This window comes from Panulirus ornatus, chromosome 47 (assembly GCF_036320965.1).
Source record: "Panulirus ornatus isolate Po-2019 chromosome 47, ASM3632096v1, whole genome shotgun sequence".
NCBI classification, from domain to species: Eukaryota; Metazoa; Arthropoda; class Malacostraca; order Decapoda; family Palinuridae; genus Panulirus; species Panulirus ornatus.
In genome coordinates this window covers 15,560,783-15,577,934 of record NC_092270.1, presented here as the reverse complement: position 1 = coordinate 15,577,934, position 17,152 = coordinate 15,560,783, and the positions used below count along the sequence as shown (strand labels likewise).

Sequence of the window (17,152 nt, the reverse complement as noted above, 5' to 3'; positions counted from 1 at the left end):
AGAGGGCTTGGGAAGTGAGTCAGTTGTAGTTCCCTGATGATCCAGAACTGGTGGCTGTTTTGGGTGAAAAACTGCAGAAGCTGAGAGTAAATGTGAATAAGAGCAAGGTTATTAGGTACAGTAGGGTTGAGGGACAAGTTAATTAGGAGGTAAGTTTGAATGGTGAAAAACTGGAGGAAGTGAAGTGTTTTAGATATCTGGGAGTGGATTTGGCAGTGAATGGAACCATGGAAGCGGAAGTGAGTCACAGGGTGGGGGAGGGGGCGAAAGTTCTGTGAGAGTTGGAAAATGTGTGGAAGGCGAGAACATTAACTCGGTGAGCAAAAATGGGTATGTTTGACAGAATAGTGGTTCCAACAATGTTATATGGTTGCGAGGAGTGGGCTATAGATATAGTTGTGCGGAGGAGGATGGATGTGTTGGAAATGAGATGTTTGAGGACAATATGTGGTGTGAGGTGATTTGATCGGGTAAGTTATGAAAGGGAAAGAGAGATGTGTGGTAATAAAAAGAGTGTGGTTGAGAGAGCAGAAGGAGTTTTGAAATGGATTGTTCATATGGAGAGAATGAGTGAGGAAAGATTGACAGAGAGGATATTTGTGTCAGAGTTGGAGGGAACGAGAAGTGGGAGACCAAATTGGAGGTGGAAAAATGGATTGAAAAAGATTTTGAGCGATCTGGGCCTTAACATGCAGGAGGATGAAAGGCATACAAGGAATAGAGTGAATTGGAACGATGTTGTATACCAGGGTCGACGTGTTGTCAATGGATTGAACCGGGGCATCTGAAGCGTCTGGGGTAAATCAATGAAAGTTCTGTGGGGCCTGGATGTGGAAAGGGAGCTGTGGTTTCGGTCCATAATATATTACAGCTAGAGACTGAGTGTGAACGAATGTGGTCACACATGGAATAACAACTACCCTTCCCCCCTCATGTGTGCGAAGTAACGCTAGGAAAAGACAACAAAGGCCCCATTCGTTCAAACTCAGTCTCTAGCTTTCATGCAATAATGCACCGAAACCACAGCTCCCTTTCCACATCCAAGCCCCACACAACTTTCCATGGTTTACCCCAGACGCTTCACATGCCCTGGCTCAATCCATTGACAGCACGTCGACCCCGATATACCACATCGTTCCAATTCACTCTTCCTTGCACGCCTTTCACCCTCCTGCATGTTCAGGCCCCGATCACTCAATATCTTTTTCACTCCATCTTTCCACCTCAAATTTGGTCTTCCACTTCTCGATCCCTCCACCTCCGACACATATATCCTCTTTGTCAATCTTTCCTCACTCATTCTCTCCATGTGACCAAACCATTTCAAAACACCCTCTTCTGCTCTCTCAACCACACTCTTTTTATTTCCACACATCTCTCTTACCCTTACATTACTTACTCGATCAAACCGCCTCACACCACATATTGTCCTCAAACATCTCATTTCCAGCACATCCACCCTCCTGCGCACAACTCTATCCATAGCCCACGCCTCGCAACCATACAACATTGTTGGAACCACTATTCCTTCAAACATACCCATTTTTGCTTTCCGAGATAATGTTCTCGACTTCCAAACATTCTTCAAGGCTCCCAGGATTTTCGCCCCCTCCCCCACCCAATGATTCACTTCCGCTTCCATGGTTCCATCCGCTGCCAGATCCACTCCCAGATATCTAAAACACTTCACTTCCTCCAGTTTTTCTCCATTCAAACTTACCTCCCAGCTGACTTGACCCTCAACCCTACTGTACCTGATAACCTTGCTCTTATTCACATTTACTCTTAACTTTCTTCTTTCACACACTTTACCAAACTCAGTCACCAGCTTCTGCAGTTTCTCACATGAATCAGCCATCAGCGCTGTATCATCAGCGACCAACAACTGACTCACTTCCCAAGCTCTCTCATCCACAACAGACTGCATACTTGCCCCTCTTTCCAAAACTCTTACATTCACCTCCCTAACAACCCCATCCATAAACAAATTAAACAACCATGGAGACATCACACACCCCTGCCGCAAACCTACATTCACTGAGAACCAATCACTTTCCTCTCTTCCTACACGTACACATGCCTTACATCCTCGATAAAAACTTTTCACTGCTTCTAACAACTTGACTCCCACACCATATATTCTTATTACCTTCCACAGAGCATCTATATCAACTCTATCATATGCCTTCTCCAGATCCATAAATGCTACATACAAATCCATTTGCTTTTCTAAGTACTTCTCACATACATTCTTCAAAGCAAACACCTGATCCACACATCCTCTACCACTTCTGAAACCACACTGCCCTTCCCTAATATGATGCTCTGTACATGCCTTCACCCTCTCAATCAATACCCTTCCATATAATTTACCGGGAATACTCAACAAACTTATACCTCTGTAATTTGAGCACTCACTCTTATCCCCTTTGCCTTTGTACAATGGCACTATGCAAGCATTCCGCCAATCCTCAGGCATCTCGCCATGAATCATACATACATTAGATAACCTTACCAACCAGTCAACAATACAGTCACCCCCTTTTTTGATAAATTCCACTGCAATACCATCCAAACCTGCTGCCTTGCCGGCTTTCGTCTTCCGCAAAGCTTCTCTGTTTACCAAATCATTTTCCCTAACCCTCTCACTTTGCACACCACCTCGACCAAAACACCCTATATCTGCCACTCTATCATCAAACACATTCAACAAACCTTCAAAATACTCACTCCCTCTCCTTCTCACATCACCACTACTTGTTATCACCTCCCCAGTAGCCACCTTCACTGATGTTCCCATTTGTTCCCTTGTCTTGCGCACTTTATTTACCTCTTTCCAAAACATCTTTTCACTCTCCCTAAAATTTAATGATATTCTCTCACCCCAACTCTCATTTGCCCTCTTTTTCACCTCTTGTACCTTTCTCTTGACCTCCTGCCTCTTTCTTTTATACATCTCCTAATCATTTGCATTATTTCCCTGCAAAAATCGTCCAAATGCCTCTCTCTTCTCATTCACTAATAATCTTACTTCTTCATCACACCACTCACTACCCTTTCTAACAAACCCACCTCCCACGCTTCTCATTCCACAAGCATCTTTTGCGCAAACCATCACTGCTTCCCTAAATACATCCCATTCCTCCCCCACTCCCCTTACCTCCTTTGTTCTCACCTTTTTCCATTCTCTACTCAGTCTCTCCTGGTACTTCCTCACACAAGTCTCCCTCCCAAGCTCACTTACTCTCACCACTCTCTTCACCCCAACATTCTCCAATAACGCTCTCTGGCCATCTCTCCTACTTACATACGTATACTTATGTATATCTCGCTTTTTAAACCAGGTATTCCCAATCACCAGTCCTTTTTCAGCACATAAATCTACAAGCTCTTCACCATTTCCATTTACAACACTGAGCACCCCATGTATACCAATTATTCCCTCAATTGACACATTACTCACCTTTGCATTCAAATCACCCATCACTATAACCCGGTCTTGTGCATCAAAACCATTAACACACTCATTCAGCTGCTCCCAAAACACTTGCCACTCATGATCTTTCTTCTCATGCCCAGTTGCATATGCACCAATAATCACCCATCTCTCTCCATCAACTTTCAGTTTTACCCATATCAATCTAGAATTTACTTTTTTACACTCTATCACATACTCCCACAGCTCCTGTTTCAGGAGTAGTGCTACTCTTTCCCTTGCTCTTGTCCTCTCACTAACCCCTGACTTTACTCCCAAGACATTCCCAAACCACTCTTCCCCTTTACCCTTGAGCTTCGTTTCACTCAGAGCCAAAACATCCAGGTTCCTTTCCTCAAACATACTTCCTATCTCTCCTTTTCTCTCATCTTGGTTACATCCGCACACATATATATGAGGAACAAAGAAACAAATGAGGATCACAGAAGAAAGACAAATGAGTCAAAAGTCAGTAAGAACTGAGGTGACAGTGCTTGGAGGGTGGACCTGGAGAGAGAGGCTGGAAGCATGGATAAGTTAGACACCTGAAGGCTGGACGAGAGATGTATTTTGTTCAACTGTGTGATAGAAAGAGACATGAGAATGTCACAGGAGTAACATCTTGTCCGTAAGACCTTCGATAAAATTTTGACAGAGTTCAAAAGGTGAATGAACCCCGCTGTTAGTGGGGGACAAGGAGTGCTTGATGAACCCCGCTGTTGGTGGGGGACAAGGACTGCTTGTGTTGTGTAGACTCGACTTTGCAGCTTAGAGAAATACCGGAAAATGTCTCAGAAAAAAATCGGAAGGAAATCATAACTTAGGGTAAAGAGGAGAGCACTTTTGGGGAGTTTTGGCTTTCTCTGGTATGTATACAACTGTGATAGTACGAACGGTATGAGGGATTAGTTTGCAGTGGGGAATGCATCAAGTGTGTGTGATATCAACTTAGTTACCACGTGTTCTTGAGGGTCGGGCAGAGTTAGAGATGAGAACAAAGTGTGATGTTTGTGGTGTGAGAGAAAACAGAATCGTAGCTGCCTCAACTGCTGTATGCAGACAGTGCTGTGCTGAGTTGAGAGGTGGGTCGGTTCACTGATGTGTGTTGGTGGAGGACATTTGAAAGCTCAACGCGAATAAGGATAAGACGATAGTTTTTACTGCTGACTGGAAGATCCCAAAAGATAAGATTACGGTGAAGATCGAGAAGTTATGGTTGAGTGTGAATATGTGGCAGTAGACGGTAGCGGGAAAGATGAAGGTGAAAACAGGGACATACGAGGGAGAGGAGGTGAGGGTTTCAGTGATTGAGATATTTCAGTGTATTGATACAAGAAACATCAAAGACTTTTCGTTTCAAACGTCGATATGGAACCCGAGTGTATACTGGACATGATGGCTCAGATATGAGCAGTAGAGATGGTATACTCAAGTGATATGATCAGAAGGTATAGGATGGATAATATGATGTGAGAAGTTCATGTGAGGTGTAGAGGCCGCTGGAGAGGTGTGGTATCATACATATACACAGAATTACACACATATCACAGAATCATAGGATAAGATCTTACAATGCCTGGGTGAGAGAAATGGTCTTACGTGTACCTGGGAATATCCTGTGTGGAGGCGGTGGACACTACCAAAGTGACCACTAAGATGCGGATCATCGTGATGGACGACGGGGCTGTCCGAGGGTGTGGCATCCTGGCTCTCATGTGAGGACAAGTTCAGGTGACACCCAGGTAGTTGTACGGCTCTAGCTTAGGTAGAAATCTGAAGTGAAGACGAGCCAGAGTGGACCTCTGTAGGAGAGTGGCACCAATCACTCTCGCTGAAACCAAGTGCCAAAAGAGGATTGGCTCGATGTGGTCCTTTTGGCAGGTGGCATCAGGTAACCTCGTCCAGATAAGGTTCACCTGGAGGTCGGCCCAGGCGAAGCTGGCTTGAGGAGGAGTGTCACCTGGAGGTCGGCCCAGGCGAAGCTGGCTTGAGGAGCAGTGTCACCTGGAGGTCAGCCCAGGCGAAGCTGGCTTGAGGAGGAGTGTCACCTTGAGGTCGGCCCAGGCGAAGCTGGCTTGAGGAGCAGTGTCACCTGGAGGTCGGCCCAGGCGAAGCTGGCTTGAGGAGCAGTGTCACCTGGAGGTCAGCCCAGGCGAAGCTTGCTTGAGGAGGAGTGTCACCTGGAGGTCGGCCCAGGCGAAGCTTGCTTGAGGAGGAGTGTCACCTGGAGGTCAGCCCAGGCGAAGCTTGCTTGAGGAGCAGTGTCACCTGGAGGTCGGCCCAGGCGAAGCTTGCTTGAGGAGCAGTGTCACCTGGAGGTCGGCCCAGGCGAAGCTTGCTTGAGGAGCAGTGTCACCTGGAGGTCGGCCCAGGCGAAGCTGGCTTGAGGAGGAGTGTCACCTGGAGGTCGGCCCAGGCGAAGCTGGCTTGAGGAGGAGTGTCACCTGGAGGTCGGCCCAGGCGAAGCTGGCTTGAGGAGGAGTGTCACCTGGAGGTCGGCCCAGGCGAAGCTGGCTTGAGGAGGAGTGTCACCTGGAGGTCGGCCCAGGCGAAGCTGGCTTGAGGAGGAGTGTCACCTGGAGGTCGGCCCAGGCGAAGCTGGCTTGAGGAGGAGTGTCACCTGGAGGTCAGCCCAGGCGAAGCTGGCTTGAGGAGGAGTGTCACCTGGAGGTCGGCCCAGGCGAAGCTTGCTTGAGGAGCAGTGTCACCTGGAGGTCGGCCCAGGCGAAGCTTGCTTGAGGAGGAGTGTCACCTTGAGGTCGGCCCAGGCGAAGCTGGCTTGAGGAGGAGTGTCACCTGGAAGTACTTGATTCAAGTAGGTTACCTAAGTGGGTCGACACTGTGTCAGAATGCAGCTGACGTGTTATCATCATTAGAGGAGCTGAGTCAATGTGTTCATTATGTAAATTCTTTCCAGGACCAAAATGATCTGTATAGTTAGAGGAAGATTACAACTTTACGTTGGCTGCTCAGGACATAACCAAGATCATCTTCCTCGACCTGGATCTTCCTCTCAGAATAATTAGACACTGAGTCTTTCCCTCGATACTGCTGACAGTACGTCTTTATCATCTGTGTTTAATTATCTTGTTGAATTATTAACATTTTCTGAACTTGTTTCATACCTGATTATTGTTATCAATACTATGATCGACAGGCCACTGCCGGGATGAAAGCAATCAAGTATGAATATATACATGTGTATATATGTATATTTCTGTGTATGAATTTATATTGAAATGTATATGTATATGTATGGATATGTGCGTGTATGGGCCATTCTTTCGTCTGTTTCCTTTCGCTGCTCGCTAAGTAAAATAGATAAATAAATAAATGAATATATATATATATATATATATATATATATATATATACTATTGTTATTATCATTATACTTTGTCGCTGTCTCCCGCGTTAGAGAAGTGGCGCAAGGAAACAGACGAAAGATTGGCTCAACTCATCCACATACATGTGTATAAAAATAAACGCCCACACACGCCTATACATTTCAACGTATACATACATCTACATACACAGACATATACATATACGTAATCACGTGTACATATTCATACATGCTGCCTTCATCCATTTCCGCCACCACCCCACCACACATGAAATGACACTTAATTCCCCCCGCGTGCGCATGAGGTAGCACTAGGAAAAGACAACAAAGGCCACATTCGTTCACACTCAGTCTCTTGCTGTCATTTGTAATGCACCGAAACCACAGCTCCCTTTCCACATCCAGGCCCCACAGAACTTTCCATGGTTTACCCCAGACGCTTCACACGCCCTGGTTCAATCCATTGACAGCACATCGACCCCGGTATACCACATCGTTCCAATTCACTCTATTCCTTGCACACCTTTCACCCTCCTGCATGTTCAGGCCCCGATCACTCAAAATCTTTTTCACTTCATCTTTTCACCACCAATCTTTCCTCACTCATTCTCTCCATATAACCAAACCATTTCAAAACACCCTCTTCTGCTCTCTCAACCACACTCTTTTTATTACCCCACATCTCTCTTACCCTATCATTACTTACTCGATCAAACCACCTCACACCACATATTGTCCTCAAACATCTCATTTCCAGCACATCCACCCTCCTGCGCACAACTCTATCCATAGCCCACGCCTCGCAACCATATAACATTGTTGGAACCACTATTCCTTCAAACATACCCATTTGTGCTTTCCGAGATAATGCTCTCGACTTCCACACATTCGTCAACGCTCCCAGAACTTTCGCCCCCTGACCCACCCTATGATTCACTTCAGCTTCCATGGTTCCATCCGCTGCCAAATCCACTCTCAGATATCTAAAACACTTCACTTAATTCAGTCTTTCTCCATTCAAACTTACCTGCCAACTGACCTGTCCCTCAACCCTACTGCACCTAATAACCTTGCTCTTATTCACATTTACTCTCAGCTTTCTTCTTTCACACACTATATATATATATATATATATATATATATATATATATATATATATATATATATATATATATATATATATATATATATATATATATATATATATATATATATATATATATATATATATATTTTTCCTGGGGATAGGGGACAAAGAATACTTCCCACGTATTCCCTGCGTGTCGTAAAAGGCGACTAAAAGGGGAGGGAGCGGGGGGCTGGAAATCCTCCCCTCTCGTTTTTTTTTTTTTTTTTTTTTTTTTTTTTTAATTTTCCAAAAGAAGGAACAGAGAATTGTGCCAGGTGAGGGTATTCCCTCAAAGGCCCAGTCCTCTGTTCTTAACGCTACCACGCTAATGCGGGAAATGGCGAACAGTTTGAAAGAAAAGAAAGATATATATATATATATATATATATATATATATATATATATATATATATATATATATATATATATATATATATATTGGAGAGGATCACAATTCTGCGCGCAATCAAGTATATTCCTATGAGTTCCCAAGTGCACTTTCGTGTGATAATCACATCATCAGGGGAGACACAAGAGAGAAATATAACAGTCAGTTGATATACAACGAAGAGACGTAGCTAGGACGCCATATGGTAAACATGCGATCGTTCAAGACAGACAACGAGCGTATCATAAACTTATTATTTCACAAATTTTATCAACAGTAAAGTTATCCAATTTGTATAAACCATCACTAATACTAAGATTATAATTCTCTGTGTATCTAATAATAGAAGATCCAATGATATCTCTCGTGGTAATAGAGTTAGAGTTAATAACTGAGATGGCATTACTCCAGTCAATACAATGATCCTAGTTTTTAACGTGATTAAACAAGGCATTTGATTCTTGTCCCGTTCTTATACTATATTCATGTTGCTTAAGTCTAACAGAAAGATCCTTACCAGTCTGCCCAACATGAAACTTATTACAATTTCTACATGGCACTTTATAGATGCACCCAGAGAATTTTCTGGTGAATTCCTGATCAAGATATTCTTTATAGTATCATTGTTGCTGAAGGCAACATTTACATTAAAGGATTTAAGCAACATGGGAAGTAAAGTAAAATCATTATTAAAAGGGAGAACTAAGAGATTCTTAGTGTCAATGGGAGGTTTAGGCTCAACTCTATAAAATGATTTCTTTGCTAACTTAAGGGATTTATCAATGAAAGATCTAGGGTACTTTAACTTAGATCCAATAGAATATATCTTCTCGAACTCACAATCAATATACTCTGGACTGCAAATACGTAACGCCCTTAGGAACATGGATTGAAATGATGATAATTTAACTCTGTCATATTGAGATGAGTAATAATGGATATATATAAACATACATTGGTAGGTATTCTGTATATGATGAACTAAAACTTGTTTCCTTGCCTATGGATCATACAATCCAAAAATGTTGACATACCACCATTTTGATATTCTACAGTAAATTTGATGGAAGGTACTAAATTGTTAAGTAAGGGGAGAAATATTTGTAAATTTTCATTTGTTGGCCAAACACAAAGAACATCATCTACATAGCTAAACCAAATTGCATTAGAAGGTAAGATATCCTTTAGTAATTTTTTTTCAAGAAATTCCATATAAAGATTACTTAGTACAGGTGAAAAAGGGTTACCCATTGCCATACCAAATTTTTGAGCATAATAATCTCAACTGAATTGAAATATATACATTCTTTTATACACAATTTTATCAGTTCAATGGAAACAGACCTGTTTCAAAGTCTGTTTTCATTGAACTGATAAAATTGTGTATAAAAGACTGTATTTCAATTCAATAGAGAATATTATGCTCAAAAATCTGGTATGGCAATGGGTAGCCCTCCTTCACCTGTACTAAGTAATCTTTATATGGAATTACTTGAAACAAAATTACTAAAGGATATCTTCCCTTCTAATGCAATTTGGTTTAGGTATGTAGATGATGTTCTTTGTGTTTGGCCAACAAATGAAAATTTACAAATATTTCTCCGCTTACTTAACATTTTACTACCTTAGATTACATTTACTGTAGAAAATGAAAATAATGGTAAGTTACCATTTTTAGATTGCATGATCCATAGACAAGGAAACAAGTTTAAGTTTAGCATATACAGAAAACCCACCAATGTATGCTCATATATCCATTATTACTCATCTCAACATGACAGAGTTAAACTATCATCATTTTAATCAATGTTCCTTAGGGCATTACGTATTTGCAGTCCAGAGTATATTGATTGTGAGTTTGAGAAGATATATTCTATTGGATCTAAGTTAAAGTACCCTAGATCTTTCATTGATAAATCCCTTAAGTTAGCAAAGAAATCATTTTATAGAATTGAGCTCAAACCTCCCATTGACACCAAGAATATTTTAGTTCTCCCTTTTAATAATAATTCTACTTACATCTTTCAATGTAAATGTTGCCTTCAGCAACAACAATACTATAAAGAATATCCTAATCAGGAATTCACCAGAAAATTCTCTTGGGTGCATCTATTAAGTGCCATGTAGAAATTGAGATAAGTTTTATTTTAGGCAGACTGGTAAGGATCTTTCTGTTAGACGTAAGCAACATAAATATAGTATAAGAACGGGACAAGAATCAAATGCCTTGTTTAATCACGTTAAAAACTATGATCATTGTATTGACTAGAGTAATTCCATCTGAGTTATTGACTCTAACTCTATTACCACGAGAAATATCATTGAATCTTCTATTATTAAACACACAAAGAATTATAATATTAGTGATGGTTTATACTAATTGGATAACTTTATTGTTGATGTAATTTGTAAAATAATAAGATTATGATAAGCTCGTTTTCTGTCTTGGACAATCGCATGTTTACCATACGGCATCCTAGCTACGTCTCTTCGTTGTATATCAAGTGACTGCAATATTTCTCCCTTGTGTCTCCCCTGATGATCTGATTATTACACGAAAGTGCATTTAGGAACTTATCGTGTTTCATTTTTCCCGTGGACACTTGAGAATATACTTGATCACGCGCAAAATCGTGATCCTTTTCAATATATATATATATATATATATATATATATATATATATATATATATATATATATATATATATATATATATATATTTTTTTTTTTTTTTTTGCTTTGTCGCTGTCTCCCGCGTTTGCGAGGTAGCGCAAGGAAACAGACGAAAGAAATGGCCCAACCCACCCCCATACACATGTATATACATACGTCCACACACGCAAAATATACATACCTACACAGCTTTCCATGGTTTACCCCAGACGCTTCACATGCCTCGATTCAATCCACTGACCACGTCAACCCCGGTATACCACATCGCACCAATTCACTCTATTCCTTGCCCTCCTTTCACCCTCCTGCATGTTCAGGCCCCGATCACACAAAATCTTTTTCACTCCATCTTTCCACCTCCAATTTGGTCTCCCTCTTCTCCTCGTTCCCTCCACCTCCGACACATATATCCTCTTGGTCAATCTTTCCTCACTCATTCTCTCCATGTGCCCAAACCATTTCAAAACACCCTCTTCTGCTCTCTCAACCACGCTCTTTTTATTTCCACATATCTCTCTTACCCTTACGTTACTTACTCGATCAAACCACCTCACACCACACACTGTCCTCAAACATCTCATTTCCAGCACATCCATCCTCCTGCGCACAACTCTATCCATAGTCCACGCCTCGCAACCATACAACATTGTTGGAACCACTATTCCTTCAAACATACCCATTTTTGCTTTCCGAGATAATGTTCTCGACTTCCACACATTCTTCAAGGCTCCCAGAATTTTCGCCCCCTCCCCCATCCTATGATCCACTTCCGCTTCCATGGTTCCATCCGCTGCCAGATCCACTCCAAGATATCTAAAACACTTCACTTCCTCCAGTTTTTCTCCATTCAAACTCACCTCCCAATTGACTTGACCCTCAACCCTACTGTACCTAATAACCTTGCTCTTATTCACATTTACTCTTAACTTTCTTCTTTCACACATTTTACCAAACTCAGTCACCAGCTTCTGCAGTTTCTCACATGAATCAGCCACCAGCGCTGTATCATCAGCGAACAACAACTGACTCACTTCCCAAGCTCTCTCATCCCCAACAGACTTCATACTTGCCCCTCTTTCCAAAACTCTTGCATTCACCTCCCTAACCACCCCATCCATAAACAAATTAAACAACCATGGAGACATCACACACCCCTGCCGCAAACCTACATTCACTGAGAACCAATCACTTTCCTCTCTTCCTACACGTACACATGCCTTACATCCTCGATAAAAACTTTTCACTGCTTCTAACAACTTGCCTCCCACACCATATATTCTTAATACCTTCCACAGAGCATCTCTATCAACTCTATCATGTGCCTTCTCCAGATCCATAAATGCTACATACAAATCCATTTGCTTCTCTAAGTATTTCTCACATACATTCTTCAAAGCAAACACCTGATCCACACATCCTTTACCACTTCTGAAACCACACTGCTCTTCCCCAATCTGATGCTCTGTACATGCCTTCACCCTCTCAATCAATACCCTCCCATATAATTTGCCAGGAATACTCAACGAACTTATACCTCTGTAATATGAGCACTCACTCTTATCCCCTTTGCCTTTGTACAATGGCACTATGCACGCATTCCGCCAATCCTCTGGCACCTCACCGTGAGTCATACATACATTAAATAACCTTACCAACCAGTCAACAATACAGTCACCCCCTTTTTTAATAAATTCCACTGCAATACCATCCAAACCTGCTGCCTTGCCGGCTTTCATCTTCCGCAAAGCTTTCACTACCTCTTCTCTGTTTACCAAATCATTTTCCCTAACCCTCTCACTTTGCACACCACCTCGACCAAAACACCCTATATCTGCCACTCTATCATCAAACACATTCAACAAACCTTCAAAATACTCACTCCATCTCCTTCTCACATCACCACTACTTGTTATCACCTCCCCATTTGCGCCCTTCACTGAAGTTCCCATTTGCTCCCTTGTCTTACGCACTTTATTTACCTCCTTCCAGAACATCTTTTTATTCTCCCTAAAATTTAATGATACTCTCTCACCCCAACTCTCATTTGCCCTTTTTTTCACCTCTTGCACCTTTCTCTTGACCTCCTGTCTCTTTCTTTTATACGTCTCCCACTCAACTGCATTTTTTCCCTGCAAAAATCGTCCAAATGCCTCTCTCTTCTCTTTCACTAATACTCTTACTTCTTCATCCCACCACTCACTACCCTTTCTAATCAACCCACCTCCCACTCTTCTCATGCCACAAGCATCTTTTGCGCAATCCATCACTGATTCCCTAAATACATCCCATTCCTCCCCCACTCCCCTTACTTCCATTGTTCTCACCTTTTTCCATTCTGTACTCAGTCTCTCCTGGTACTTCCTCACACAAGTCTCCTATTATATATATATATATATATATATATATATATATATATATATATATATATATATATATATATATATATATATATATATATATATATATATTATCCCTGGGGATAGGGGACAAAGAATACTTCCCACGTATTCCCTGCGTGTCGTAGAAGGCGACTAAAAGGGAAGGGAGTGGGGGGGGGGGCTGGAAATCCTCCCCTCTTGTTTTTTTTTTTTTGTTTTTTTTTTTCCCAAAGAAGGTACAGAGAAGGGGGCCAAATGAGGATATTCCCTCAAAGGCCCAGTCCTCTGTTCTTAACGCTACCTCGCTAGTGCGGGAAATGGCGAATAGTATGAAAGAAAAGAAATATATATATATATATATATATATATATATATATATATATATATATATATATATATATATATATACATTCTTCAAATAAATCAACGGATGTGTGCATAAGGTGTTTGATTTGAATAATGTGAGAAATACTTAGAAAAACAAATGGATTTGTATGTAGCATGGATCTGGAAAAGGCATATGACAGAGTTTATAGAAATGCTTTGTGGAGGGTATTAAGAGTATATGTGTGGGAGGTAAGTTGCTAGAAGCAGTGAAAAGTTTTTATCAAGGATGCAAGGCATGTGAACAAGTAGGAAGAGAGGATAGTGATTGTTTCCCAGTGAATGTCGATTTGCGGCAAGGGTGCCTGATGCCTCCATGGTTGTTTGATTTGTTTATGGATGGGGTGGTTAGGGAATTGAATGCAAGAGTTTTGGAGAGAGGAGCAAGTATGCGGTCTCTTGTGGATGAGAGAGATAGGGAAGTGAGTCAGTTGTTGTTCGCAGTTCAGCACTGGTAGCTGATTTGGGTGAGAAACTGCAGAAGTTGGTAACTAAGTTTGATAAAGTGTGTGAAAAAGGAAGGCTGAAAGTAAATGTGAATAAGAGCAAGGTAAATAGGTTCAGTAGGATTGAGGGACAAGTTAATTGGTAGGTAAGATTGAATGGAGAAATGCTGGAGGATGTGAAGTGTTTTAGATATCTGGGAGTGGATTTAGCAGCAGATGGACCCATGGAAGCGGAAATGAGTCACAGGGTGGGGGAGAGGGCGAAGGGTCTGGGAGCGTTGGAGAATGTGTGGAAGGAGAGAACGTTATCTCGGAAAGCAAAAATGGGTATGTTTGAAGGAATAGTGGTTCCAACAATGTTATGTGGTTGAGAGGCATGGGCTATAGATAGTGTTGTGCGGAGAAAGGTAGATGTGTTGGAAATGAGATGTTTCAGAACAATGTGTGGCGTGAGGTGTTTTGATCGAGTAATTAATGAAAGGGGTAAGAGAGATGTGTGGTAATAAAAAGAGTGTGGTTGAGAGAGCAGAAGAGTGTGTATTCAAATGGTTTGGTCATATGAAGAGAATGAGTGAGGCAAGATTGATAAAGAGGATATATGTGTCAGAGGTGGAGGGAACGAGAAGTGGAAGACCAAATTGGAAGTGGAAGGATGGAATAAATAAGATTTTGAGTGATCGGGGCCTGAACATACAGGAAGATGAACGATGTGCAAGGACTACAGTGAATTGGAACGATGTGGTATACCGGGGTCGACGTGCTGCCAATGGATTGAACCAGGGCATGTGAAGCGTCTGGGGTAAACCATAGAAAGTTTTGTGGGGCCTGGATATGGAAAGGGAGATGTGGTTTCGGTGCATTATACATGACAGCTAGAGACTGAGTGTGAACGAATGTGGCCTTTGTTGTCTTTTCCTAGCGCTACCTCGCACGCGCGCGCGCGGAGTGGAGGGGGGTCTGTTTTTCATGTGTGGCGGGGTGGCGACAAAATGGATGAAGGCAGCAAGTATGAATATGTACATTTGTATATATGTGTATGTCTGTGTGTGTATATGTATGTATGCGTTGAAATGCATAGGTATGTATATGTACCTGTGTGGGCGTTTATGTGCATGTATGTGTATGTGGGTGGGTTGGAACAAAGGAAACAGACGAAAAGAATGGTCCAACCCATCCACATACAAATGTATATACATAAACGCCCACACACACACATATACATACCTATTCATTTCAACGTATACATACATACACATCCACAGACATATACATATATACAAATGTACATATTCATACTTGCTCTTTCATCCATTTCCGTCACCACCCCACTACACATGAAATAGCATATCCCCCCCACCGCACCTCTGCAAGATAACACTAAGAAAAGTCATGAAAGCCACATTCGTTCACACTCGGTCTCTAGCTGTCACGTGTAATGCACCGAAATCACAACTCCCTTTCCACATACAGGCCCCACAGACCTTTCCATGGTTTAACCCAGACGCTTCACATCCCCTGGTTCAATCCACTGACAACACCCCGGTATACCACATGGTTCCAATTCACTCTTTTCCTTGCACGGTTTTCACCCTCTGTATGTTCAGGCCCCGATCGCTCAAAATCTTCTTCACTCCATCCTTCCACCTCCAATTTGGTCTCCCACTTCTCGTTCCCTCTACCTCTGACACATATATCCTCTTTGTCAGTCTTTCCTCACTCATTCTCTCCATGTAATCAAACTATTTCAACTCACCCTTTCCTGCTCTCTCAACCACACTCATTTCATTACCACAAATCTCTCATTATCCTTTCATTACTTAATCGATCAAACCTCTTCACACTACATATTGTCCTCAAACATCTCATTCCTAACACATCCACCCTCCTACGAACAACCCTATCTAAAACCCACGCCTCGCAACCATATAACGCTGTTGGAACCACTATTCCTTCGAACATACCCATTTTTGCTCTCCGAGATAACGTTCTCATCTTCCACACATTCATCAACACTTCCAGACCCTTCGCCCCCTCCCCCATCCTGTGACACTTCCGCTCCCATGGTTCCATCCACTGCCAAATCCACTCCCAGATATCTAAAACACTTCACTTCCTCCAGTTTTTCTCCATTCATATTTTCCTCCCAATTAGCTTGTCCCTCAACCCAACTGAACCTAATAACCTTGCTATTATTCACATTTACTCTCAGCTTTCTTCTTTCACACACTTTACCAAACTCAGTCACCAGCTTCTGCAGTTTCTCACCCGAATGACCCACCAGCACTGTATCACTTCCCAAGCCCTCTCATCCACAACAGACTTCATAATTGCCCCTCACTCCAAAACTCTTGCATTCACCTCCTCAACCACCCCATCCATAAACAACTCATACAACCATAGAGACATTAGCATCCCTGCCGCAAACCGACATTCACTGGGAATCAATCACTTTCCTCTTCCTACTAGTACAAATGCCTTACATCTTTGGTAAAAAATTTTCACTGCATCAGGCAGCTTACCTCCGCAGCTTACCTCCCACACCATATACTCTTAATACCTTCCACAAAGCATCTCTATCAACCCTATCATATTCCTTCTCCAGATCCATAAATGCTACATACAAATCCATTTGCTTTTCTAAGTATTTCTCGCACACATTCTTCAAAGCATACACCTGATCCACACATCCTCTACCACTTCTGAAACCACACTGCTCTTCCCCATTCTGATGCTCTGTACATACCTTTACCCGCTCAATCAATACCCTCCCATATAATTTCCCAAGAAAACTCAACAAAGTTATACCTCTGTGATTTGAAAACTCACCTTTTTCCCCTTTCCCTTTGTACAATGGCACTATGCATGCATTCCGCCAATCCTCAGGCACTTCACCATGAACCATACTTATAATGAATATCCTTACCAACCAATCA

General features: G+C 42.0%; 1 protein-coding gene across 2 annotated transcripts in view; it reads right to left on the bottom strand.

The window, feature by feature from the left end:
- LOC139763604 (glycine receptor subunit alpha-3-like) overlaps window positions 1-5,849 on the bottom strand; it is a 221,190-nt gene extending 215,341 nt beyond the window's left edge. For both annotated transcript variants that reach the window (XM_071689813.1, XM_071689814.1), the window contains exon 1: window positions 5,081-5,849. In XM_071689813.1, the coding sequence (XP_071545914.1) occupies window positions 5,081-5,190 (110 nt within the window). In that variant the 5' untranslated portion in view covers window positions 5,191-5,849. The remainder of the gene's footprint in view (window positions 1-5,080) is intronic.
- Between the last annotated feature and the right edge of the window lie 11,303 nt (window positions 5,850-17,152).